This window comes from Phyllobates terribilis, unplaced genomic scaffold (assembly GCF_046119375.1).
Source record: "Phyllobates terribilis strain yellow unplaced genomic scaffold, ASM4611937v1 Scaffold_827__1_contigs__length_625462, whole genome shotgun sequence".
Classification (NCBI taxonomy): domain Eukaryota; kingdom Metazoa; phylum Chordata; class Amphibia; order Anura; family Dendrobatidae; genus Phyllobates; species Phyllobates terribilis.
Window position 1 is genome coordinate 1 of NW_027363587.1, and position 24,454 is coordinate 24,454.

At 59.5% G+C, this 24,454-nt stretch overlaps 1 protein-coding gene across 2 annotated transcripts in view; it reads left to right on the plus strand.

Moving 5' to 3' along the window:
- The first annotated feature begins 7,550 nt into the window (after positions 1-7,550).
- Positions 7,551-24,454, plus strand: part of LOC141240299 (centrosomal protein of 112 kDa-like) — a 47,197-nt gene continuing 30,293 nt past the window's right edge. For both annotated transcript variants that reach the window (XM_073668629.1, XM_073668630.1), the window contains exons 1-3: positions 7,551-7,693; positions 9,688-9,795; positions 14,615-14,797. In XM_073668629.1, coding sequence (XP_073524730.1) covers positions 7,598-7,693; positions 9,688-9,795; positions 14,615-14,797 — 387 coding nt within the window. In that variant the 5' untranslated portion in view covers positions 7,551-7,597. The remainder of the gene's footprint in view (positions 7,694-9,687; positions 9,796-14,614; positions 14,798-24,454) is intronic.

A 24,454-nucleotide genomic window follows, 5' to 3' on the forward strand; every position in this document is an offset into this window, starting at 1 on the left:
CCACATCCATTAGTAACTGAGAGATGTGATTCTCCTCCTCTCCTGACATCCTCTGTGCTGCTGTGCTCCTCCCATGTATAGATGTGATCTCCTTCCTCTCCTGACATCCTCGTGCGCTGGGGATCCTGCTCCTCCTCCATGTAACTCTCAGCCTGTGATCTCCTTCCTCTCCTGACATCCTCTGTGCTGCTGGGGATCCTCTCCCCTCCATGTAACTCTCAGCCTGTGATCTGCTCCTCTCCTGACATCCTCTGTGCTGCTGGGATCCTGCTCCTCCTCCATGTAACTCTCAGCCTGTGATCTGCTCCTCTCCTGACATCCTCTGTGCTGCTGGGGATCCTGCTTCCTCCCTCCATGTAACTCTCAGCCTGTGATCTCCTCCTCTCCTGACATCCTCTGTGCTGCTGGGGATCCTGCTCTCCTCCATGTAACTCTCAGCCTGTGATCTCCTCCTCTCCTGACATCCTCTGTGCTGCTGGGATCCTGCCTCCTCCCTCCATGTAACTCTCAGCCTGTGATCTCCTCCTCTCCTGACATCCTCTGTGCTGCTGGGGATCCTGCTCCTCCCTCCATGTAACTCTCAGCCTGTGATCTCCTCCTCTCCTGACATCCTCTGTGCTGCTGGGGATCCTGCTCCTCCCTCCATGTAACTCTCAGCCTGTGATCTCCTCCTCTCCTGACATCCTCTGTGCTGCTGGGGATCCTGCCTCCTCCCTCCATGTAACTCTCAGCCTGTGATCTCCTCCTCTCCTGACATCCTCTGTGCTGCTGGGGATCCTGCTCCTCCTCCATGTAACTCTCAGCCTGTGATCTCCTCCTCTCCTGACATCCTCTGTGCTGCTGGGGATCCTGCTCCTCCCTCCATGTAACTCTCAGCCTGTGATCTCCTCCTCTCCTGACATCCTCTGTGCTGCTGGGGATCCTGCTCCTCCCTCCATGTAACTCTCAGCCTGTGATCTCCTCCTCTCCTGACATCCTCTGTGCTGCTGGGGATCCTGCTCCTCCCTCCATGTAACTCTCAGCCTGTGATCTCCTCCTCTCCTGACATCCTCTGTGCTGCTGGGGATCCTGCTCCTCCCTCCATGTAACTCTCAGCCTGTGATCTCCTCCTCTCCTGACATCCTCTGTGCTGCTGGGGATCCTGCTCCTCCCTCCATGTAACTCTCAGCCTGTGATCTCCTCCTCTCCTGACATCCTCTGTGCTGCTGGGGATCCTGCTCCTCTCTCCATGTAACTCTCAGCCTGTGATCTCCTCCTCTCCTGACATCCTCTGTGCTGCTGGGGATCCTGCTCCATCCTCCATGTAACTCTCAGCCTGTGATCTCCTCCTCTCCTGACATCCTCTGTGCTGCTGGGGATCCTGCTCCTCCCTCCATGTAACTCTCAGCCTGTGATCTCCTCCTCTCCTGACATCCTCTGTGCTGCTGGGGATCCTCGCTCCTCCCTCCATGTAACTCTCAGCCTGTGATCTCCTCCTCTCCTGACATCCTCTGTGCTGCTGGGGATCCTGCTCCATCCTCCATGTAACTCTCAGCCTGTGATCTCCTCCTCTCCTGACATCCTCTGTGCTGCTGGGGATCCTGCTCCTCCCTCCATGTAACTCTCAGCCTGTGATCTCCTCCTCTCCTGACATCCTCTGTGCTGCTGGGGATCCTGCTCCATCCTCCATGTAACTCTCAGCCTGTGATCTCCTCCTCTCCTGACATCCTCTGTGCTGCTGGGGATCCTGCTCCCCTCCATGTAACTCTCAGCCTGTGATCTCCTCCTCTCCTGACATCCTCTGTGCTGCTGGGGATCCTGCTCCTCTCTCCATGTAACTCTCAGCCTGTGATCTCCTCCTCTCCTGACATCCTCTGTGCTGCTGGGGATCCTGCTCCCCCCTCCATGTAACTCTCAGCCTGTGATCTCCTCCTCTCCTGACATCCTCTGTGCTGCATGGGGATCCTGCTCCTCTCTCCATGTAACTCTCAGCCTGTGATCTCCTCCTCTCCTGACATCCTCTGTGCTGCTGGGGATCCTGCTCCTCTCTCCATGTAACTCTCAGCCTGTGATCTCCTCCTCTCCTGACATCCTCTGTGCTGCTGGGGATCCTGCTCCTCCCTCCATGTAACTCTCAGCCTGTGATCTCCTCCTCTCCTGACATCCTCTGTGCTGCTGGGGATCCTGCTCCTCCCTCCATGTAACTCTCAGCCTGTGATCTCCTCCTATCCTGACATCCTCTGTGCTGCTGGGGATCCTCCTCCTCCCTCCATGTAACTCTCAGCCTGTGATCTCCTCCTCTCCTGACATCCTCTGTGCTGCTGGGGATCCTGCTCCTCCCTCCATGTAACTCTCAGCTGTGATCTCCTCCTCTCCTGACATCCTCTGTGCTGCTGGGGATCCTGCTCCTCTCCCACGTAACTCTCAGCCTGTGATCTCCTCCTCTCCTGACATCCTCTGTGCTGCTGGGGATCCTGCTCCTCCCTCCATGTAACTCTCAGCCTGTGATCTCCTCCTCTCCTGACATCCTCTGTGCTGCTGGGGATCCTGCTCCTCTCTCCATGTAACTCTCAGCCTGTGATCTCCTCCTCTCCTGACATCCTCTGTGCTGCTGGGGATCCTGCTCCTCCCTCCATGTAACTCTCAGCCTGTGATCTCCTCCTCTCCTGACATCCTCTGTGCTGCTGGGGATCCTGCTCCTCCCTCCATGTAACTCTCAGCCTGTGATCTCCTCCTATCCTGACATCCTCTGTGCTGCTGGGGATCCTCCTCCTCCCTCCATGTAACTCTCAGCCTGTGATCTCCTCCTCTCCTGACATCCTCTGTGCTGCTGGGGATCCTGCTCCTCCCTCCATGTAACTCTCAGCCTGTGATCTCCTCCTCTCCTGACATCCTCTGTGCTGCTGGGGATCCTGCTACTCTTCCATGTAACTCTCAGCCTGTGATCTCCTCCTCTCCTGACATCCTCTGTGCTGCTGGGGATCCTGCTCCTCTCTCCACGTAACTCTCAGCCTGTGATCTCCTCCTCTCCTGACATCCTCTGTGCTGCTGGGGATCCTGCTACTCTTCCATGTAACTCTCAGCCTGTGATCTCCTCCTCTCCTGACATCCTCTGTGCTGCTGGGGATCCTGCTCCTCTCTCCATGTAACTCTCAGCCTGTGATCTCCTCCTCTCCTGACATCCTCTGTGCTGCTGGGGATCCTGCTCCTCCCTCCATGTAACTCTCAGCCTGTGATCTCCTCTCCTGACATCCTCTGTGCTGCTGGGGATCCTGCTCCTCTCTCCATGTAACTCTCAGCCTGTGATCTCCTCCTCTCCTGACATCCTCTGTGCTGCTGGGGATCCTGCTCCTCTCTCCATGTAACTCTCAGCCTGTGATCTCCTCCTCTCCTGACATCCTCTGTGCTGCTGGGGATCCTGCTCCTCCCTCCATGTAACTCTCAGCCTGTGATCTCCTCCTCTCCTGACATCCTCTGTGCTGCTGGGGATCCTGCTCCTTCCTCCATGTAACTCTCAGCCTGTGATCTCCTCCTCTCCTGACATCCTCTGTGCTGCTGGGGATCCTGCTCCTCCCTCCATGTAACTCTCAGCCTGTGATCTCCTCCTCTCCTGACATCCTCTGTGCTGCTGGGGATCCTGCTCCCTCCCTCCATGTACTCTCAGCCTGTGATCTCCTCCTCTCCTGACATCCTCTGTGCTGCTGGGGATCCTGCTCCTCCCTCCATGTAACTCTCAGCCTGTGATCTCCTCCTCTCCTGACATCCTCTGTGCTGCTGGGGATCCTGCTCCCCTCTCCATGTAACTCTCAGCCTGTGATCTCCTCCTCTCCTGACATCCTCTGTGCTGCTGGGGATCCTGCTCCTCCCTCCATGTAACTCTCAGCCTGTGATCTCCTCCTATCCTGACATCCTCTGTGCTGCTGGGGATCCTCCTCCTCCCTCCATGTAACTCTCAGCCTGTGATCTCCTCCTCTCCTGACATCCTCTGTGCTGCTGGGGATCCTGCTCCTCCCTCCATGTAACTCTCAGCCTGTGATCTCCTCCTCTCCTGACATCCTCTGTGCTGCTGGGGATCCTGCTCCTCTCTCCACGTAACTCTCAGCCTGTGATCTCCTCCTCTCCTGACATCCTCTGTGCTGCTGGGGATCCTGCTACTCTTCCATGTAACTCTCAGCCTGTGATCTCCTCCTCTCCTGACATCCTCTGTGCTGCTGGGGATCCTGCTCCTCTCTCCATGTAACTCTCAGCCTGTGATCTCCTCCTCTCCTGACATCCTCTGTGCTGCTGGGGATCCTGCTCCTCCCTCCATGTAACTCTCAGCCTGTGATCTCCTCTCCTGACATCCTCTGTGCTGCTGGGGATCCTGCTCCTCTCTCCATGTAACTCTCAGCCTGTGATCTCCTCCTCTCCTGACATCCTCTGTGCTGCTGGGGATCCTGCTCCTCCCTCCATGTAACTCTCAGCCTGTGATCTCCTCCTCTCCTGACATCCTCTGTGCTGCTGGGGATCCTGCTCCTCCCTCCATGTAACTCTCAGCCTGTGATCTCCTCCTCTCCTGACATCCTCTGTGCTGCTTGGGATCCTGCTCCATCCTCCATGTAACTCTCAGCCTGTGATCTCCTCCTCTCCTGACATCCTCTGTGCTGCTGGGGACCCTGCTCCTCTCTCCATGTAACTCTCAGCCTGTGATCTCCTCCTCTCCTGACATCCTCTGTGCTGCTGGGGATCCTGCTCCTCCCTCCATGTAACTCTCAGCCTGTGATCTCCTCCTCTCCTGACATCCTCTGTGCTGCTGGGGATCCTGCTCCTCCCTCCATGTAACTCTCAGCCTGTGATCTCCTCCTCTCCTGACATCCTCTGTGCTGCTGGGGATCCTGCTTCTCCCTCCATGTAACTCTCAGCCTGTGATCTCCTCCTCTCCTGACATCCTCTGTGCTGCTGGGGATCCTGCTCCTCTCTCCATGTAACTCTCATCCTGTGATCTCCTCCTCTCCTGACATCCTCTGTGCTGCTGGGGATCCTGCTCCCCCCTCCCTGTAACTCTCAGCCTGTGATCTCCTCCTCTCCTGACATCCTCTGTGCTGCTGGAGATCCTGCTCCTCTCTCCATGTAACTCTCAGCCTGTGATCTCCTCCTCTCCTGACATCCTTTGTGCTGCTGGGGATCCTGCTCCTCCCTCCATGTAACTCTCAGCCTGTGATCTGCTCCTCCTCCTGACATCCTCTGTGCTGCTTGGGATCCTGCTCCATCCTCCATGTAACTCTCAGCCTGTGATCTCCTCCTCTCCTGACATCCTCTGTGCTGCTGGGGATCCTGCTCCTCCCTCCATGTAGCTCTCAGCCTGTGATCTCCTCCTCTCCTGACATCCTCTGTGCTGCTGGAGATCCTGCTCCTCCCTCCATGTAACTCTCAGCCTGTGATCTCCTCCTCTCCTGACATCCTCTGTGCTGCTGGGGATCCTCCTCCTCCCTCCATGTAACTCTCAGCCTGTGATCTCCTCCTCTCCTGACATCCTCTGTGCTGCTGGAGATCCTGCTCCCCCTCCCTGTAACTCTCAGCCTGTGATCTGCTCCTCTCCGACATCCTCTGTGCTGCTGGGGATCCTCCTCCTCCCTCCATGTAACTCTCAGCCTGTGATCTCCTCCTCTCCTGACATCCTCTGTGCTGCTGGGGATCCTGCTCCTCTCTCATGTAACTCTCAGCCTGTGATCTCCTCCTCTCCTGACATCCTCTGTGCTGCTGGGGATCCTGCTCCTCTCTCCATGTAACTCTCAGCCTGTGATCTCCTCCTCTCCTGACATCCTCTGTGCTGCTGGGGATCCTGCTCCTCCCTCCATGTAACTCTCAGCCTGTGATCTCCTCCTCTCCTGACATCCTCTGTGCTGCTGGGGATCCTGCTCCTCTCTCCATGTAGCTCTCAGCCTGTGATCTCCTCCTCTCCTGACATCCTCTGTGCTGCTGGAGATCCTGCTCCTCCCTCCATGTAACTCTCAGCCTGTGATCTCCTCCTCTCCTGACATCCTCTGTGCTGCTGGGGATCCTCCTCCTCCCTCCATGTAACTCTCAGCCTGTGATCTCCTCCTCTCCTGACATCCTCTGTGCTGCTGGAGATCCTGCTCCCCCCTCCCTGTAACTCTCAGCCCTGTGATCTGCTCCTCTCCTGACATCCTCTGTGCTGCTGGGGATCCTCCTCCTCCCTCCATGTAACTCTCAGCCTGTGATCTCCTCCTCTCCTGACATCCTCTGTGCTGCTGGGGATCCTGCTCCTCTCTCCATGTAACTCTCAGCCTGTGATCTCCTCCTCTCCTGACATCCTCTGTGCTGCTGGGGATCCTGCTCCTCTCTCCATGTAACTCTCAGCCTGTGATCTCCTCCTCTCCTGACATCCTCTGTGCTGCTGGGGATCCTGCTCCTCCCTCCATGTAACTCTCAGCCTGTGATCTCCTCCTCTCCTGACATCCTCTGTGCTGCTGGGGATCCTGCTCCTCTCTCCATGTAACTCTCAGCCTGTGATCTCCTCCTCTCCTGACATCCTCTGTGCTGCTGGGGATCCTGCTCCTCTCTCCATGTAACTCTCAGCCTGTGATCTCCTCCTCTCCTGACATCCTCTGTGCTGCTGGGGATCCTGCTCCTCTCTCCACGTAACTCCAGCCTGTGATCTCCTCCTCTCCTGACATCCTCTGTGCTGCTGGGGATCCTGCTCCTCCCTCCATGTAACTCTCAGCCTGTGATCTCCTCCTCTCCTGACATCCTCTGTGCTGCTGGGGAACCTGCTCCTCCCTCCACGTAACTCTCAGCCTGTGATCTCCTCCTCTCCTGACATCCTCTGTGCTGCTGGGGATCCTGCTCCCCCCTCCATGTAACTCTCAGCCTGTGATCTCCTCCTCTCCTGACATCCTCTGTGCTGCTGGGGATCCTGCTCCTCTCTCCATGTAACTCTCAGCCTGTGATCTCCTCCTCTCCTGACATCCTCTGTGCTGCTGGGGATCCTGCTCCTCTCTCCATGTAACTCTCAGCCTGTGATCTCCTCCTCTCCTGACATCCTCTGTGCTGCTGGGGCTCCTGCTCCTCTCTCCATGTAACTCTCAGCCTGTGATCTCCTCCTCTCCTGACATCCTCTGTGCTGCTGGGGATCCTGCTCCTCCCTCCATGTAACTCTCAGCCTGTGATCTCCTCCTCTCCTGACATCCTCTGTGCTGCTGGGGATCCTGCTCCTCCCTCCATGTAACTCTCAGCCTGTGATCTCCTCCTCTCCTGACATCCTCTGTGCTGCTGGGGATCCTGCTCCTCTCTCCATGTAACTCTCAGCCTGTGATCTCCTCCTCTCCTGACATCCTCTGTGCTGCTGGGGATCCTGCTCCTCTCTCCATGTAACTCTCAGCCTGTGATCTCCTCCTCTCCTGACATCCTCTGTGCTGCTGGGGATCCTGCTCCTCTCTCCATGTAACTCTCAGCCTGTGATCTCCTCCTCTCCTGACATCCTCTGTGCTGCTGGTGTTAGTGTGACCTGTGAGATGGTACTCTGCCCGGGCAGCCTGAGCACGTTCTGTGAGTGCAGCTCCGGAGTATAGTGCAGCCTGTGTCTTGCAGGGAGCGGGAGGAGCAGCTGAGTCGGGTGATGGAGGTGCAGCGGCTGCAGGCGGAGGCCACAGACGAGTTCAAGCGTCAGGTGGAGCGCAACACGGAGAAGGCGTACGGCGAGATGAAGGAGCAGGTAAAGCATGGCGGCTGTGGGGCGGGGCTTAGAGTGTGATCTCATTATCATTGTCCTGGATTCCGCTGATGACATCACTGAGGAGAGGTTCCGGCTCTGCGGAGATCAGTGGCAGGGATCAGCAGCAGCATGCAGCAGACGGCCCCCTGTGCCAGAGTCACGCTGGCCCTGCACATGAGATACTCTGCAGACCACCAAGCGATCCGGCCACAACTGGTGAGATCTGGAGATTGTGCAGAACATGCTGCAGACGATCAGCATCTCGTGTCAGCCCCCCGACTAGTCGTGTAGTCCTGTCCCCGTATCAGAAGCCCTGATCGCCGCCCTAGTGGACACAACATGGAATGGTAGTCATCTAATGCATGACTGTCATCTCTCCCGGCCCCCCGTACACGTGCACGCTCAGCTCTGCTGTCATCTCTCCTGTCCCCCCGTACACGTGCACGCTCAGCTCTGCTGTCATCTCTCCCGGCCCCCCCGTACTCGTGCATGCTCAGCTCTGCTTTCATCTCTCCTGTCCCCCCGTACATGTGCACGCTCAGCTCTGCTGTCATCTCTCCTGTCCCCCCGTACACGTGCACGCTCAGCTCTGCTGTCATCTATCCCGGCCCCCGTACTCGTGCACGCTCAGCTCTGCTGTCATCTCTCCCGTCCCCCCGTACACGTGCACGCTCAGCTCTGCTGTCATCTCTCCTGTCCCCCCGTACACGTGCACGCTCAGCTCTGCTGTCATCTCTCCCGGCCCCCCCGTACACGTGCACGCTCAGCTCTGCTGTCATCTCTCCCGGCCCCCCCGTACACGTGCACACTCAGCTCTGCTGTCATCTCTCCTGGCCCCCCCGTACACGTGCACGCTCAGCTCTGCTGTCATCTCTCCCGGCCCCCCGTACTCGTGCACGCTCAGCTCTGCTGTCATCTCTCCTGGCCCCCCCGTACACGTGCACGCTCAGCTCTGCTGTCATCTCTCCTGTCCCCCCGTACACGTGCACGCTCAGCTCTGCTGTCATCTCTCCTGGCCCCCGTACACGTGCACGCTCAGCTCTGCTGTCATCTCTCCCGGCCCCCGTACACGTGCACGCTCAGCTCTGCTGTCATCTCTCCTGGCCCCCCCGTACACGTGCACACTCAGCTCTGCTGTCATCTCTCCCGGCCCCCCCCCCCCCCCGTACTCGTGCACGCTCAGCTCTGCTGTCATCTCTCCTGGCCCCCCCGTACACGTGCACGCTCAGCTCTGCTGTCATCTCTCCTGTCCCCCCGTACACGTGCACGCTCAGCTCTGCTGTCATCTCTCCTGGCCCCCGTACACGTGCACGCTCAGCTCTGCTGTCATCTCTCCCGGCCCCCGTACACGTGCACGCTCAGCTCTGCTGTCATCTCTCCTGGCCCCCCCGTACACGTGCACACTCAGCTCTGCTGTCATCTCTCCCGGCCCCCCCCCCCCCCCCCCCCGTACTCGTGCACGCTCAGCTCTGCTGTCATCTCTCCCGGCCCCCCCGTACACGTGCACGCTCAGCTCTGCTGTTATCTCCCCCGGCCCCCCCGTACACGTGCACGCTCAGCTCTGCTGTCATCTCTCTTGCCCTACGTACACGTGCACGCTCAGCTCTGCTGTCATCTCTCCTGGCCCCCCCCCCCGTACACGTGCATGCTCAGCTCTGCTGTCATCTCTCTCGCCCTCCGTACACATGTACGCTCAGCTCTGCTGTCATCTATCCCGGCCCCCGTACTCGTGCACGCTCAGCTCTGCTGTCATCTCTCCCGTCCCCCCGTACACGTGCACGCTCAGCTCTGCTGTCATCTCTCCTGTCCCCCCGTACACGTGCACGCTCAGCTCTGCTCTCATCTCTCCCGGCCCCCCCGTACTCGTGCACGCTCAGCTCTGCTGTCATCTCTCCCGGCCCCCCCGTACTCGTGCACGCTCAGCTCTGCTGTCATGAGCAGCCTCCGCCCGCGCTCTAATGACGAGCCTCCGCTGCTCTCTGCTTCCCCTACAGATGGGGAAGGTGGAGGCCGACCTGAACCGCTCCCGGAGCCTCCGCGAGAAGCAGAGCGAGGAGTTCAGCCGCCAGCTGCAGGAGGTGAAGGAGCGCTGCGCGCAGCAGGTAAGTGACTGCGAGGCTCCGCACCCAGCGCCTGTGTGCATCACATCCAGAGCTGCGCTCGCACTTCTGCACTCTGCTAATATCTGGCAGGTCTGGTTGGTATTTTTGGGGTTTCGCTGTAGTCCGGAGGTGTCAGGCGGAGCCCCCCGTCCTGAGAGACACAGATGGCTCTTCGTTCCTCGGCCCCCGCTGTGGATCCTGGACGCCGTCCGCCTGTGTAGCCTGTGCAGTCCTATGTAAATGTGCAGTAGCGGAGGTCTGGATCATTCCCACAGCTGTACAGCGCTGATGCCGCCTCGCTCCCTCCGTCCGGTCGTGGCAGCTGCGCCCTCAGGTTTGGCTCCTTTTCTGCATAGACGGAAGGTTGGAGCTGATGTGGCCCCCCGATGCTGCCGCCCCCTGATGCTGCCGCCCCTCGTCCTGAGCATTTGTCCCAAATCCACCGACACTGAAGAGAAGCTCAAGTGACTGGAGGCAGCGGCCGCAGCGCGGAGAGCGACGTCCTGCAGCTCCGCATCAAAGGCGGCCGGGAAGCCTGCGAGCTCCGGCCAGGTAGGGGGCCGCTCCACCCGTCTGCCAGAATTAGCATCAAAGAGGGGGACGACAAGCCGGAGCACCGACCCTGCCCCGCCACTGACAGCCTGCTGGGGGGAGGCCGGCGCTGGGGGGAGGCTGCCACTGATGAGAAAAGGCGCAGCGGACCCCCACAATCAGGCGCATACCATTATGTGGTGACCACGACATAGAGACCCTTTATAACTGCTGGTTACCAGTGACAAGTGGAAAAAGTTCGCCCAGAGCGCCCCCCCCCCCCCCCCCGCAGCCTAGAGCGCCCCCCGCAGCCCAGTGCATCTGCCCAGAGAGCGCCCCCCGCAGCTTAGAGCGCCCCCTGCAGCCCAGTGCATCCACCCAGAGAGCGGCCCCCCCGCAGCCTAGAGCGCCCCCTGCAGCCCAGTGCATCCGCCCAGAGAGCGGCCCCCGCAGCTTAGAGCGCCCCCTGCAGCCCAGTGCATCAGCCCAGAGAGCTCCCTCCCCGCAGCCTAGAGCGCCCCCCGCAGCCCAGTGCATCTGCCCAGAGAGCGCCCCCCGCAGCTTAGAGCGCCCCCTGCAGCCCAGTGCATCCACCCAGAGAGCGGCCCCCCCGCAGCCTAGAGCGCCCCCTGCAGCCCAGTGCATCAGCCCAGAGAGCGGCCCCCGCAGCTTAGAGTGCCCCCTGCAGCCCAGTGCATCAGCCCAGAGAGCTCCCTCCCCGCAGCCTAGAGCGCCCCCCGCAGCCCAGTGCATCTGCCCAGAGAGCGCCCCCCGCAGCTTAGAGCGCCCCCTGCAGCCCAGTGCATCCACCCAGAGAGCGGCCCCCCCGCAGCCTAGAGCGCCCCCTGCAGCCCAGTGCATCCGCCCAGAGAGCGGCCCCCGCAGCTTAGAGCGCCCCCTGCAGCCCAGTGCATCAGCCCAGAGAGCTCCCTCCCCGCAGCCTAGAGCGCCCCCCGCAGCCCAGTGCATCCGCCCAGAGAGCTCCCTCCCCGCAGCTTAGAGCGCCCCCTGCAGCCCAGTGCATCCGCCCAGAGAGCGCCCCCCCCCCGCAGCTTAGAGCGCCCCCTGCAGCCCAGTGCATCCGCCCAGAGCGCCCCCCCGCAGCTTAGAGCGCCCCCTGCAGCCCAGTGCATCCGCCCAGAGCGCCCCCCCGCAGCTTAGAGCGCCCCCTGCAGCCCAGTGCATCAGCCCAGAGAGCTCCCTCCCCGCAGCCTAGAGCGCCCCCCGCAGCCCAGTGCATCCGCCCAGAGAGCTCCCTCCCCGCAGCCTAGAGCGCCCCCTGCAGCCCAGTGCATCCGCCCAGAGAGCGGCCCCCGCAGCTTAGAGCGCCCCCTGCAGCCCAGTGCATCAGCCCAGAGAGCTCCCTCCCCGCAGCCTAGAGCGCCCCCCGCAGCCCAGTGCATCCGCCCAGAGAGCTCCCTCCCCGCAGCTTAGAGCGCCCCCTGCAGCCCAGTGCATCCGCCCAGAGAGCGCCCCCCCCCCGCAGCTTAGAGCGCCCCCTGCAGCCCAGTGCATCCGCCCAGAGCGCCCCCCCGCAGCTTAGAGCGCCCCCTGCAGCCCAGTGCATCCGCCCAGAGCGCCCCCCCGCAGCTTAGAGCGCCCCCTGCAGCCCAGTGCATCAGCCCAGAGAGCTCCCTCCCCGCAGCCTAGAGCGCCCCCCGCAGCCCAGTGCATCCGCCCAGAGAGCTCCCTCCCCGCAGCCTAGAGCGCCCCCTGCAGCCCAGTGCATCCGCCCAGAGAGCGGCCCCCGCAGCTTAGAGCGCCCCCTGCAGCCCAGTGCATCAGCCCAGAGAGCTCCCTCCCCGCAGCCTAGAGCGCCCCCCGCAGCCCAGTGCATCCGCCCAGAGAGCTCCCTCCCCGCAGCTTAGAGCGCCCCCTGCAGCCCAGTGCATCCGCCCAGAGAGCGCCCCCCCCCCGCAGCTTAGAGCGCCCCCTGCAGCCCAGTGCATCCGCCCAGAGCGCCCCCCCGCAGCTTAGAGCGCCTCCTGCAGCCCAGTGCATCCGCTTAGAGCGCCCCCTGCAGCCCAGTGCATCCCCCCAGAGAGCGCCCCCCCGCAGCTTAGAGCGCCCCCTGCAGCCCAGTGCATCAGCCCAGAGAGCTCCCTCCCCGCAGCCTAGAGCGCCCCCCGCAGCCCAGTGCATCCGCCCAGAGAGCTCCCTCCCCGCAGCCTAGAGCGCCCCCTGCAGCCCAGTGCATCCGCCCAGAGAGCGGCCCCCGCAGCTTAGAGCGCCCCCTGCAGCCCAGTGCATCAGCCCAGAGAGCTCCCTCCCCGCAGCCTAGAGCGCCCCCCGCAGCCCAGTGCATCCGCCCAGAGAGCTCCCTCCCCGCAGCTTAGAGCGCCCCCTGCAGCCCAGTGCATCCGCCCAGAGAGCGCCCCCCCCCGCAGCTTAGAGCGCCCCCTGCAGCCCAGTGCATCCGCCCAGAGCGCCCCCCCGCAGCTTAGAGCGCCTCCTGCAGCCCAGTGCATCCGCTTAGAGCGCCCCCTGCAGCCCAGTGCATCCCCCCAGAGAGCGCCCCCCCGCAGCTTAGAGCGCCCCCTGCAGCCCAGTGCATCAGCCCAGAGAGCTCCCTCCCCGCAGCCTAGAGCGCCCCCCGCAGCCCAGTGCATCCGCCCAGAGAGCTCCCTCCCCGCAGCCTAGAGCGCCCCCTGCAGCCCAGTGCATCCGCCCAGAGAGCGGCCCCCGCAGCTTAGAGCGCCCCCTGCAGCCCAGTGCATCAGCCCAGAGAGCTCCCTCCCCGCAGCCTAGAGCGCCCCCCGCAGCCCAGTGCATCCGCCCAGAGAGCTCCCTCCCCGCAGCTTAGAGCGCCCCCTGCAGCCCAGTGCATCCGCCCAGAGAGCGCCCCCCCCCGCAGCTTAGAGCGCCCCCTGCAGCCCAGTGCATCCGCCCAGAGCGCCCCCCCGCAGCTTAGAGCGCCTCCTGCAGCCCAGTGCATCCGCTTAGAGCGCCCCCTGCAGCCCAGTGCATCCCCCCAGAGAGCGCCCCCCCGCAGCTTAGAGCGCCCCCTGCAGCCCAGTGCATCAGCCCAGAGAGCTCCCTCCCCGCAGCCTAGAGCGCCCCCCGCAGCCCAGTGCATCCGCCCAGAGAGCTCCCTCCCCGCAGCTTAGAGCGCCCCCTGCAGCCCAGTGCATCCGCCCAGAGAGCGCCCCCCCCCCGCAGCTTAGAGCGCCCCCTGCAGCCCAGTGCATCCGCCCAGAGCGCCCCCCCGCAGCTTAGAGCGCCTCCTGCAGCCCAGTGCATCCGCTTAGAGCGCCCCCTGCAGCCCAGTGCATCCCCCCAGAGAGCGCCCCCCCGCAGCTTAGAGCGCCCCCTGCAGCCCAGTGCATCCCCCCAGAGAGCGCCCCCCCGCAGCTTAGAGCGCCCCCTGCAGCCCAGTGCATCCGCCCAGAGAGCGCCCCCCGCAGCTTAGAGCGCCCCCTGCAGCCCAGTGCATCCGCCCAGAGACCGCCCCCCGCAGCTTAGAGCGCCCCCCGCAGCTTAGAGCGCCCCCTGCAGCCCAGTGCATCCGCCCAGAGAGCTCCCTCCCCGCAGCTTAGAGCGCCCCCTGCAGCCCAGTGCATCCGCCCAGAGAGCTCCCTCCCCGCAGCTTAGAGCGCCCCCTGCAGCCCAGTGCATCCGCCCAGAGAGCTCCCTCCCCGCAGCTTAGAGCGCCCCCTGCAGCCCAGTGCATCCCCCCAGAGAGCGCCCCCCTCACAGCCTAGACTGCCCCCCGCAGCCCAGTGCATCCGCCCGAGAGCGCCCCCCGCAGCTTAGAGCGCCCCCTGCAGCCCAGTGCATCCCCCCAGAGAGCGCCCCTCCACAGCCTAGAGCTCCCCCCGCAGCCCAGTGCATCCGCCCAGAGAGCGCCCCCCGCAGCTTAGAGCGCCCCCTGCAGCCCAGTGCATCCGCCCAGAGAGCTCCCTCCCCGCAGCTTAGAGCGCCCCCTGCAGCCCAGTGCATCCGCCCAGAGAGCTCCCTCCCCGCAGCTTAGAGCGCCCCCTGCAGCCCAGTGCATCCGCCCAGAGAGCTCCCTCCCCGCAGCTTAGAGCGCCCCCTGCAGCCCAGTGCATCCGCCCAGAGAGCTCCCTCCCCGCAGCTTAGAGCGCCCCCTGCAGCCCAGTGCATCCGCCCAGAGAGCGCCCCCCGCAGACGGCCTCCAGCCTGTTATTCTTTCTCGCAGCTTTCCCCCCATTACCATACAGCAATGTTTTGGGGTTCATGCCGGCGGTGCAGAGGGAACTTGGCGGTGGCATGTATTGGGGTCAGCCGGGATCAGTTGTCATGGTGACGGGGTCTCTTGACCAATCAGGTGGTGGAGCTGAAGCTGGAGCAGGAGCAGGAGAAGAGCCGCCTCCACCAGCAGCACCGCGCCGAGCAGGAGCGCCACCTGCAGGAGCACCAGCAGGAGATCCAGCGGCTGGAGCGGCAGCTGCAGGGCGCCATGGCGGAGCACGAGCAGAAGGCACAAGGCTGGAGGGAGCGGGACGCACAGGTGAGCCCGCCGTCTTCTGCGGATTAGGATAGTATTGGATGAACCATCTGTGCCGCCCTGCGGGAAGCCGCTGCTCACTGTCGCCCCACGCTGGGGTCTTGTTTGATGCGCGCTGTCAGCCAGGACAATGCCCCTCGCACCCTCCATATGGCTCCTGGCTGTGGAGACGGCGGAGTGGCGTGTACTGCTGCTGTGATCTGTGCTGCATCCGGGGTGTAAGACCCCCGGCACCTCCTCGCTCCGGCACAGAGGGCAGCGTGACGAGGGGCAGGAGCAGGAGATGATAGAACGGACATGGTGCGGGCAGCGTCCTCCATGGGTCATCCCTGCACATTGTACTGTGGAGATCACACCAGTGCGGTGATGGCGCGGTAACCTGGATCCTTTCCGCACCTCACTGTCCTCCTCCTCCTGGATCCTGTCCTCGTCTCACCTCTCCTCCTCCTACAGTGCTGCTCACCATTATTGGCACCCCTTCATTTTTTCATAGACTGGTACATCTCCATTTATCTCTGAAGATATTGTACAAAGTTATGTAGATCTCCAATGGCATCAAGCCATCGCGAGCACACGAACCCAACTGCTCACTAAGAAGCTATCGGCAAGCGACCAGTGAGCGTATGGCGTCACACCTCCGTATTCCAGCGCATGGAATATGTGTATACGCCTCCGTACAGTCACTGTCGGCTTCGATTATTACTATTCGCTGCCACCACCGTCCAGATTTGAACTATGATACTGGCCTGATCGGACACCTGCGTTTTGGTAGCGTATATGGCTTCGGGCGAGGGAACGATTACAGGACAAAAGAAACCGAAATATTAAATTTTATATTTAATCCAAAAGGGAGGCAATGTTTAGGAAAAATATATAAAAGGATGTTACAAAGGGGACATTAAAATACATAGGCAGTTACATAAAATAAGGATTAAAGAAAAAGCTTACTATAAGATCGCAGAGACGACTCAGTATAGCTGGGGGGGGGGGCTCCCCAATGATTTGACCGTTATCCAACATGAGCCTTTGCTTATAGACTCTATACCCCCCCCCCCCCCCCGGCAATGAACGCTGTCCCCCACCCCTGTGTCTTTTATGCTGAAGGGAGAGACCTGCCCCCACCCACTGTAATGACCTCACGTGGGCTCCAGCCTTCATATTTTTATTAGAATCTCTAACTTTTGGGATAACTTATCGCTGGTGTGATCGGGGGTCGGATGGACTGGGATGGGTCTGATCAAGGGCAGAATGTTCAGCGATAGGTCTGATCAAGGGCAGGATGGTCAGCGATAGGTGTGAGCAAGGGCAGGATGGACTGGGATGGGTCTGATCAAGGGCAGGATGGACTGGGATGGGTCTGATCAAGAGCAGGATGGTCAGCGATAGGTCTGAGCAAGGGCAGGATGGACTGGGATGGGTCTGATCAAGGGCAGGATGGTCAGCGATAGGTATGAGCAAGGGCAGGATGGTCAGCGATAGGTGTGAGCAAGGGCAGGATGGACTGGGATGGGTCTGATAAAGGGCAGGATGGTCAGCGATAGGTATGAGCAAGGGCAGGATGGTCAGCGATAGGTGTGAGCAAGGGCAGGATGGACTGGGATGGGTCTGATCAAGGGCAGGATGGACCGGGATGGGTCTGATCAAGGGCAGGATGGTCAGCGATAGGTAGGAGCAAGGGCAGGATGGACTGGGATGGGTCTGATCAAGGGCAGGATGGACTGGGATGGTCTGATCGGGGGCAGAATGGACTGGGATGGGTCTGATGGGGACAGGATGGACTGGGATGGGTCTGATTGGGGGCAGGATGGACTGGGATGGGTCTGATTGGGGGCAGGATGGACTGGGATGGGTCTGATTGGGGGCAGGATGGACTGGGATGGGTCTGATCGGGGGCAGGATGGACTGGGATGGTCTGATCGGGGGCAGGATGGACTGGGATGGGTCTGATGGGGGCAGGATGGACTGGGATGGGTCTGATCGGGGGCAGGATGGACTGGGATGGGTCTGATCGGGGGCAGGATGGACTGGGATGGGTCTGATCGGGGGCAGGATGGACTGGGATGGGTCTGATTGGGGGCAGGATGGACTGGGATGGGTCTGATGGGGGCAGGATGGACTGGGATGGGTCTGATTGGGGGCAGGATGGACTGGGATGGGTCTGATTGGGGGCAGGATGGACTGGGATGGGTCTGATGGGGACAGGATGGACTGGGATGGGTCTGATTGGGGGCAGGATGGACTGGGATGGGTCTGATTGGGGGCAGGATGGACTGGGATGGGTCTGATTGGGGGCAGGATGGACTGGGATGGGTCTGATTGGGGGCAGGATGGACTGGGATGGGTCTGATTGGGGGCAGGATGGACTGGGATGGGTCTGATTGGGGGCAGGATGGACTGGGATGGGTCTGATTGGGGGCAGGATGGACTGGGATGGGTCTGATTGGGGGCAGGATGGACTGGGATGGCTCTGATTGGGGGCAGGATGGACTGGGATGGGTCTGATTGGGGGTAGGATGGACTGGGATGGGTCTGATTGGGGGCAGGATGGACTGGGATGGGTCTGATTGGGGGCAGGATGGACTGGGATGGGTCTGATTGGGGGCAGGATGGACTGGGATGGGTCTGATCGGGGGTAGGATGGACTGGGATGGGTCTGATCGGGGGTAGGATGGACTGGGGTGGGTCTGATTGGGGGCAGGATGGACTGGGATGGGTCTGATTGGGGGCAGGATGGACTGGGATGGGTCTGATTGGGGGCAGGATGGACTGGGATGGGTCTGATTGGGGGCAGGATGGACTGGGATGGGTCTGATTGGGGGCAGGATGGACTGGGATGGGTCTGATTGGGGGCAGGATGGACTGGGATGGGTCTGATTGGGGGCAGGATGGACTGGGATGGGTCTGATTGGGGGACAGGGTGGACTGGGATGGGTCTGATTGGGGGACAGGGTGGACTGGGATGGGTCTGATTGGGGGACAGGGTGGACTGGGATGGGTCTGATCGGGGGGCAGGGTGGACCGGGACGGCTCTGATCGGGGGGCAGGGTGGACCGGGACGGCTCTGATCGGGGGGCAGGGTGGACCGGGACGGCTCTGATCGGGGGGCAGGGTGGACCGGGACGGCTCTGATCGGGGGGCAGGGTGGACCGGGACGGCTCTGATCGGGGGGCAGGGTGGACCGGGACGGCTCTGATCGGGGGGCAGGGTGGACCGGGACGGCTCTGATCGGGGGGCAGGGTGGACCGGGACGGCTCTGATGGGGGCAGGATGGACTGGGATGGGTCTGATCGGGGGCAGGGTGGTCAGCGATAGGTCTGATGGGGGCAGGATGGACTGGGATGGGTCTGATCGGGGGCAGGGTGGACCGGGACGGCTCTGATCGGGGGCAGGGTGGTCAGCGATAGGTCTGATGGGGGCAGGGTGGACCGGGACGGCTCTGATCGGGGGGCAGGGTGGACCGGGACGGCTCTGATCGGGGGCAGGGTGGTCAGCGATAGGTCTGATGGGGGCAGGATGGACTGGGATGGGTCTGATGGGGGGGCAGGGTGGACCGGGACGGCTCTGATCGGGGGACAGGGTGGACCGGGACGGCTCTGATCGGGGACAGGGTGGACCGGGACGGGTCTGATCGGGGGCAGGGTGGTCAGCGATAGGTCTGATGGGGGGGGCAGGGTGGACCGGGATGGCTCTGATCGGGGGGCAGGGTGGACCGGGACGGGTCTGATCGGGGGGCAGGGTGGACCGGGACGGCTCTGATCGGGGGGCAGGGTGGACCGGGATGGCTCTGATCGGGGGGGCAGGGTGGACCGGGACGGCTCTGATCGGGGGGCAGGGTGGACCGGGACGGCTCTGATGGGGGCAGGATGGACTGGGATGGGTCTGATCGGGGGCAGGGTGGTCAGCGATAGGTCTGATGGGGGCAGGATGGACTGGGATGGGTCTGATCGGGGGCAGGGTGGACCGGGACGGCTCTGATCGGGGGCAGGGTGGTCAGCGATAGGTCTGATGGGGGCAGGGTGGACCGGGACGGCTCTGATCGGGGGGCAGGGTGGACCGGGACGGCTCTGATCGGGGGCAGGGTGGTCAGCGATAGGTCTGATGGGGGCAGGATGGACTGGGATGGGTCTGATGGGGGGGCAGGGTGGACCGGGACGGCTCTGATCGGGGGGCAGGGTGGACCGGGACGGCTCTGATCGGGGACAGGGTGGACCGGGACGGCTCTGATCGGGGGCAGGGTGGTCAGCGATAGGTCTGATGGGGGCAGGATGGACTGGGATGGGTCTGATGGGGGGGCAGGGTGGACCGGGACGGCTCTGATCGGGGGGCAGGGTGGACCGGGATGGCTCTGATCGGGGGGCAGGGTGGACCGGGACGGGTCTGATCGGGGGCAGGGTGGACGGGGACGGCTCTGATCGGGGGGCAGGGTGGACCGGGACGGCTCTGATCGGGGGGCAGGGTGGACCGGGACGGCTCTGATCGGGGACAGGGTGGACCGGGACGGCTCTGATCGGGGGCAGGGTGGTCAGCGATAGGTCTGATGGGGGCAGGGTGGACCGGGACGGCTCTGATCGGGGGCAGGGTGGTCAGCGATAGGTCTGATGGGGGGGGCAGGGTGGACCGGGACGGCTCTGATCGGGGGCAGGGTGGACGGGGACGGCTCTGATCGGGGGGGCAGGGTGGACCGGGACGGCTCTGATCGGGGACAGGGTGGACCGGGACGGGTCTGATCGGGGGCAGGGTGGTCAGCGATAGGTCTGATGGGGGGGGCAGGGTGGACCGGGATGGCTCTGATCGGGGGCAGGGTGGACGGGGACGGCTCTGATCGGGGGGGCAGGGTGGACGGGGACGGCTCTGATCGGGGGGGCAGGGTGGACCGGGACGGCTCTGATCCCGGCAGCTCGTACACATGGACCCCCCACACTCAGCCCTGATATCTCCCCTGCAATGTGTTTCCGCACTTCCATTCCTCGTGTTGTATCCGGGGATCCTGTCACCGCCCGAATCTGTGGTTACCATGGAAACTGCAACTTCACAGAATGGCCGGAACCTTCAAGATTAAAACTTGTCTTTGTCAAAGCGGCTGCGACTCATCATGTGACCAGGAGATTCCACCATTAGATTGTCAGCTCTGTGGTGGAGAGAGGAGATTACACCATTAGATTGTCAGCTCTGTGGTGGAGAGAGGAGATTCCACCATTAGATTGTCAGCTCTGTGGTGGAGAGAGGAGATTCCACCATTAGATTGTCAGCTCTGTGGTGGAGAGAGGAGATTACACCATTAGATTGTCAGCTCTGTGGTGGAGAGAGGAGATTACACCATTAGATTGTCAGCTCTGTGGTGGAGAGAGGAGATTACACCATTAGATTGTCAGCTCTGTGGTGGAGGAGAGAGGAGATTACACCATTAGATTGTCAGCTCTGTGGAGAGAGGAGATTACACCATTAGATTGTCAGCTCTGTGGTGGTGGAGAGAGGAGATTACACCATTAGATTGTCAGCTCTGTGGTGGTGGAGAGAGGAGATTACACCATTAGATTGTCAGCTCTGTGGTGGAGAGAGGAGATTACACCATTAGATTGTCAGCTCTGTGGTGGAGAGAGGAGATTACACCATTAGATTGTCAGCTCTGTGGTGGTGGAGAGAGGAGATTACACCATTAGATTGTCAGCTCTGTGGTGGTGGAGAGAGGAGATTACACCATTAGATTGTCAGCTCTGTGGTGGAGAGAGGAGATTACACCATTAGATTGTCAGCTCTGTGGTGGAGGAGAGAGGAGATTACACCATTAGATTGTCAGCTCTGTGGTGGAGAGAGGAGATTACACCATTAGATTGTCAGCTCTGTGGTGGAGGAGAGAGGAGATTACACCATTAGATTGTCAGCTCTGTGGAGAGAGGAGATTCCACCATTAGATTGTCAGCTCTGTGGTGGTGGAGAGAGGAGATTACACCATTAGATTGTCAGCTCTGTGGTGGAGAGAGGAGATTACACCATTAGATTGTCAGCTCTGTGGTGGAGGAGAGAGGAGATTACACCATTAGATTGTCAGCTCTGTGGTGGAGAGAGGAGATTACACCATTAGATTGTCAGCTCTGTGGTGGAGGAGAGAGGAGATTTTACCATTAGATTGTCAGCTCTGTGGAGAGAGGAGATTACACCATTAGATTGTCAGCTCTGTGGTGGAGGAGAGAGGAGATTACACCATTAGATTGTCAGCTCTGTGGAGAGAGGAGATTACACCATTAGATTGTCAGCTCTGTGGAGAGAGGAGATTACACCATTAGATTGTCAGCTCTGTGGTGGAGAGAGAGGAGATTCCACCATTAGATTGTCAGCTCTGTGGAGAGAGGAGATTACACCATTAGATTGTCAGCTCTGTGGTGGAGAGAGGAGATTACACCATTAGATTGTCAGCTCTGTGGTGGAGAGAGGAGATTACACCATTAGATTGTCAGCTCTGTGGTGGAGGAGAGAGGAGATTACACCATTAGATTGTCAGCTCTGTGGAGAGAGGAGATTACACCATTAGATTGTCAGCTCTGTGGAGAGAGGAGATTACACCATTAGATTGTCAGCTCTGTGGTGGAGAGAGGAGATTACACCATTAGATTGTCAGCTCTGTGGAGAGAGGAGATTACACCATTAGATTGTCAGCTCTGTGGTGGAGGAGAGAGGAGATTACACCATTAGATTGTCAGCTCTGTGGTGGAGGAGAGAGGAGATTACACCATTAGATTGTCAGCTCTGTGGAGAGAGGAGATTACACCATTAGATTGTCAGCTCTGTGGAGAGAGGAGATTACACCATTAGATTGTCAGCTCTGTGGTGGAGGAGAGAGGAGATTACACCATTAGATTGTCAGCTCTGTGGTGGAGGAGAGAGGAGATTCCACCATTAGATTGTCAGCTCTGTGGTGGAGGAGAGAGGAGATTACACCATTAGATTGTCAGCTCTGTGGTGGAGGAGAGAGGAGATTACACCATTAGATTGTCAGCTCTGTGGTGGAGAGAGGAGATTACACCATTAGATTGTCAGCTCTGTGGTGGAGGAGAGAGGAGATTACACCATTAGATTGTCAGCTCTGTGGTGGAGAGAGGAGTTTACACCATTAGATTGTCAGCTCTGTGGAGAGAGGAGATTACACCATTAGATTGTCAGCTCTGTGGAGAGAGGAGATTACACCATTAGATTGTCAGCTCTGTGGTGGTGGAGAGAGGAGATTCCACCATTAGATTGTCAGCTCTGTGGAGAGAGGAGATTACACCATTAGATTGTCAGCTCTGTGGTGGTGGAGAGAGGAGATTCCACCATTAGATTGTCAGCTCTGTGGTGGAGAGAGGAGATTACACCATTAGATTGTCAGCTCTGTGGTGGAGAGAGGAGATTACACCATTAGATTGTCAGCTCTGTGGTGGAGAGAGGAGATTACACCATTAGATTGTCAGCTCTGTGGAGAGAGAGGAGATTACACCATTAGATTGTCAGCTCTGTGGAGAGAGGAGATTACACCATTAGATTGTCAGCTCTGTGGTGGAGAGAGAGGAGATTACACCATTAGATTGTCAGCTCTGTGGTGGAGGAGAGAGGAGATTACACCATTAGATTGTCAGCTCTGTGGTGGAGAGCGAGGAGATTACACCATTAGATTGTCAGCTCTGTGGTGGAGAGAGGAGATTACACCATTAGATTGTCAGCTCTGTGGTGGAGAGAGGAGATTACACCATTAGATTGTCAGCTCTGTGGTGGAGAGAGAGGAGATTCCACCATTAGATTGTCAGCTCTGTGGTGGAGAGAGAGGAGATTACACCATTAGATTGTCAGCTCTGTGGTGGAGAGAGGACATTACACCATTAGATTGTCAGCTCTGTGGAGAGAGGAGATTACACCATTAGATTGTCAGCTCTGTGGAGAGAGGAGATTACACCATTAGATTGTCAGCTCTGTGGTGGAGAGAGGAGATTACACCATTAGATTGTCAGCTCTGTGGTGGAGAGAGAGGAGATTACACCATTAGATTGTCAGCTCTGTGGAGAGAGGAGATTACACCATTAGATTGTCAGCTCTGTGGTGGAGGAGAGAGGAGATTACACCATTAGATTGTCAGCTCTGTGGTGGAGGAGAGAGGAGATTACACCATTAGATTGTCAGCTCTGTGGTGGAGAGAGGAGATTACACCATTAGATTGTCAGCTCTGTGGTGGAGAGAGGAGATTCCACCATTAGATTGTCAGCTCTGTGGTGGAGAGAGGAGATTCCACCATTAGATTGTCAGCTCTGTGGTGGAGGAGAGAGGAGATTACACCATTTGATTGTCAGCTCTGTGGTGGAGAGAGGAGATTCCACCATTAGATTGTCAGCTCTGTGGTGGAGGAGAGAGGAGATTACACCATTAGATTGTCAGCTCTGTGGTGGAGAGAGAGGAGATTACACCATTAGATTGTCAGCTCTGTGGTGGAGAGAGGAGATTACACCATTAGATTGTCAGCTCTGTGGTGGAGGAGAGAGGAGATTACACCATTAGATTGTCAGCTCTGTGGTGGAGGAGAGAGGAGATTACACCATTAGATTGTCAGCTCTGTGGTGGAGAGAGAGGAGATTACACCATTAGATTGTCAGCTCTGTGGTGGAGAGAGGAGATTACACCATTAGATTGTCAGCTCTGTGGTGGAGAGAGGAGATTACACCATTAGATTGTCAGCTCTGTGGTGGAGGAGAGAGGAGATTCCACCATTAGATTGTCAGCTCTGTGGTGGAGGAGAGAGGAGATTACACCATTAGATTGTCAGCTCTGTGGTGGAGGAGAGAGGAGATTACACCATTAGATTGTCAGCTCTGTGGAGAGAGGAGATTACACCATTAGATTGTCAGCTCTGTGGTGGAGGAGAGAGGAGATTACACCATTAGATTGTCAGCTCTGTGGAGAGAGGAGATTACACCATTAGATTGTCAGCTCTGTGGTGGAGAGGAGATTACACCATTAGATTGTCAGCTCTGTGGTGGAGGAGAGAGGAGATTACACCATTAGATTGTCAGCTCTGTGGAGAGAGGAGATTACACCATTAGATTGTCAGCTCTGTGGAGAGAGGAGATTACACCATTAGATTGTCAGCTCTGTGGAGAGAGGAGATTACACCATTAGATTGTCAGCTCTGTGGTGGAGAGAGGAGATTACACCATTAGATTGTCAGCTCTGTGGTGGTGGAGAGAGGAGATTACACCATTAGATTGTCAGCTCTGTGGTGGTGGAGAGAGGAGATTACACCATTAGATTGTCAGCTCTGTGGTGGTGGAGAGAGGAGATTACACCATTAGATTGTCAGCTCTGTGGAGAGAGGAGATTACACCATTAGATTGTCAGCTCGGTGGAGAGAGGAGATTCCACCATTAGATTGTCAGCTCTGTGGTGGAGGAGAGAGGAGATTCCACCATTAGATTGTCAGCTCTGTGGTGGAGGAGAGAGGAGATTTTACCATTAGATTGTCAGCTCTGTGGTGGAGGAGAGAGGAGATTACACCATTAGATTGTCAGCTCTGTGGTGGAGAGAGGAGATTACACCATTAGATTGTCAGCTCTGTGGTGGAGGAGAGAGGAGATTACACCATTAGATTGTCAGCTCTGTGGTGGAGAGAGGAGATTACACCATTAGATTGTCAGCTCTGTG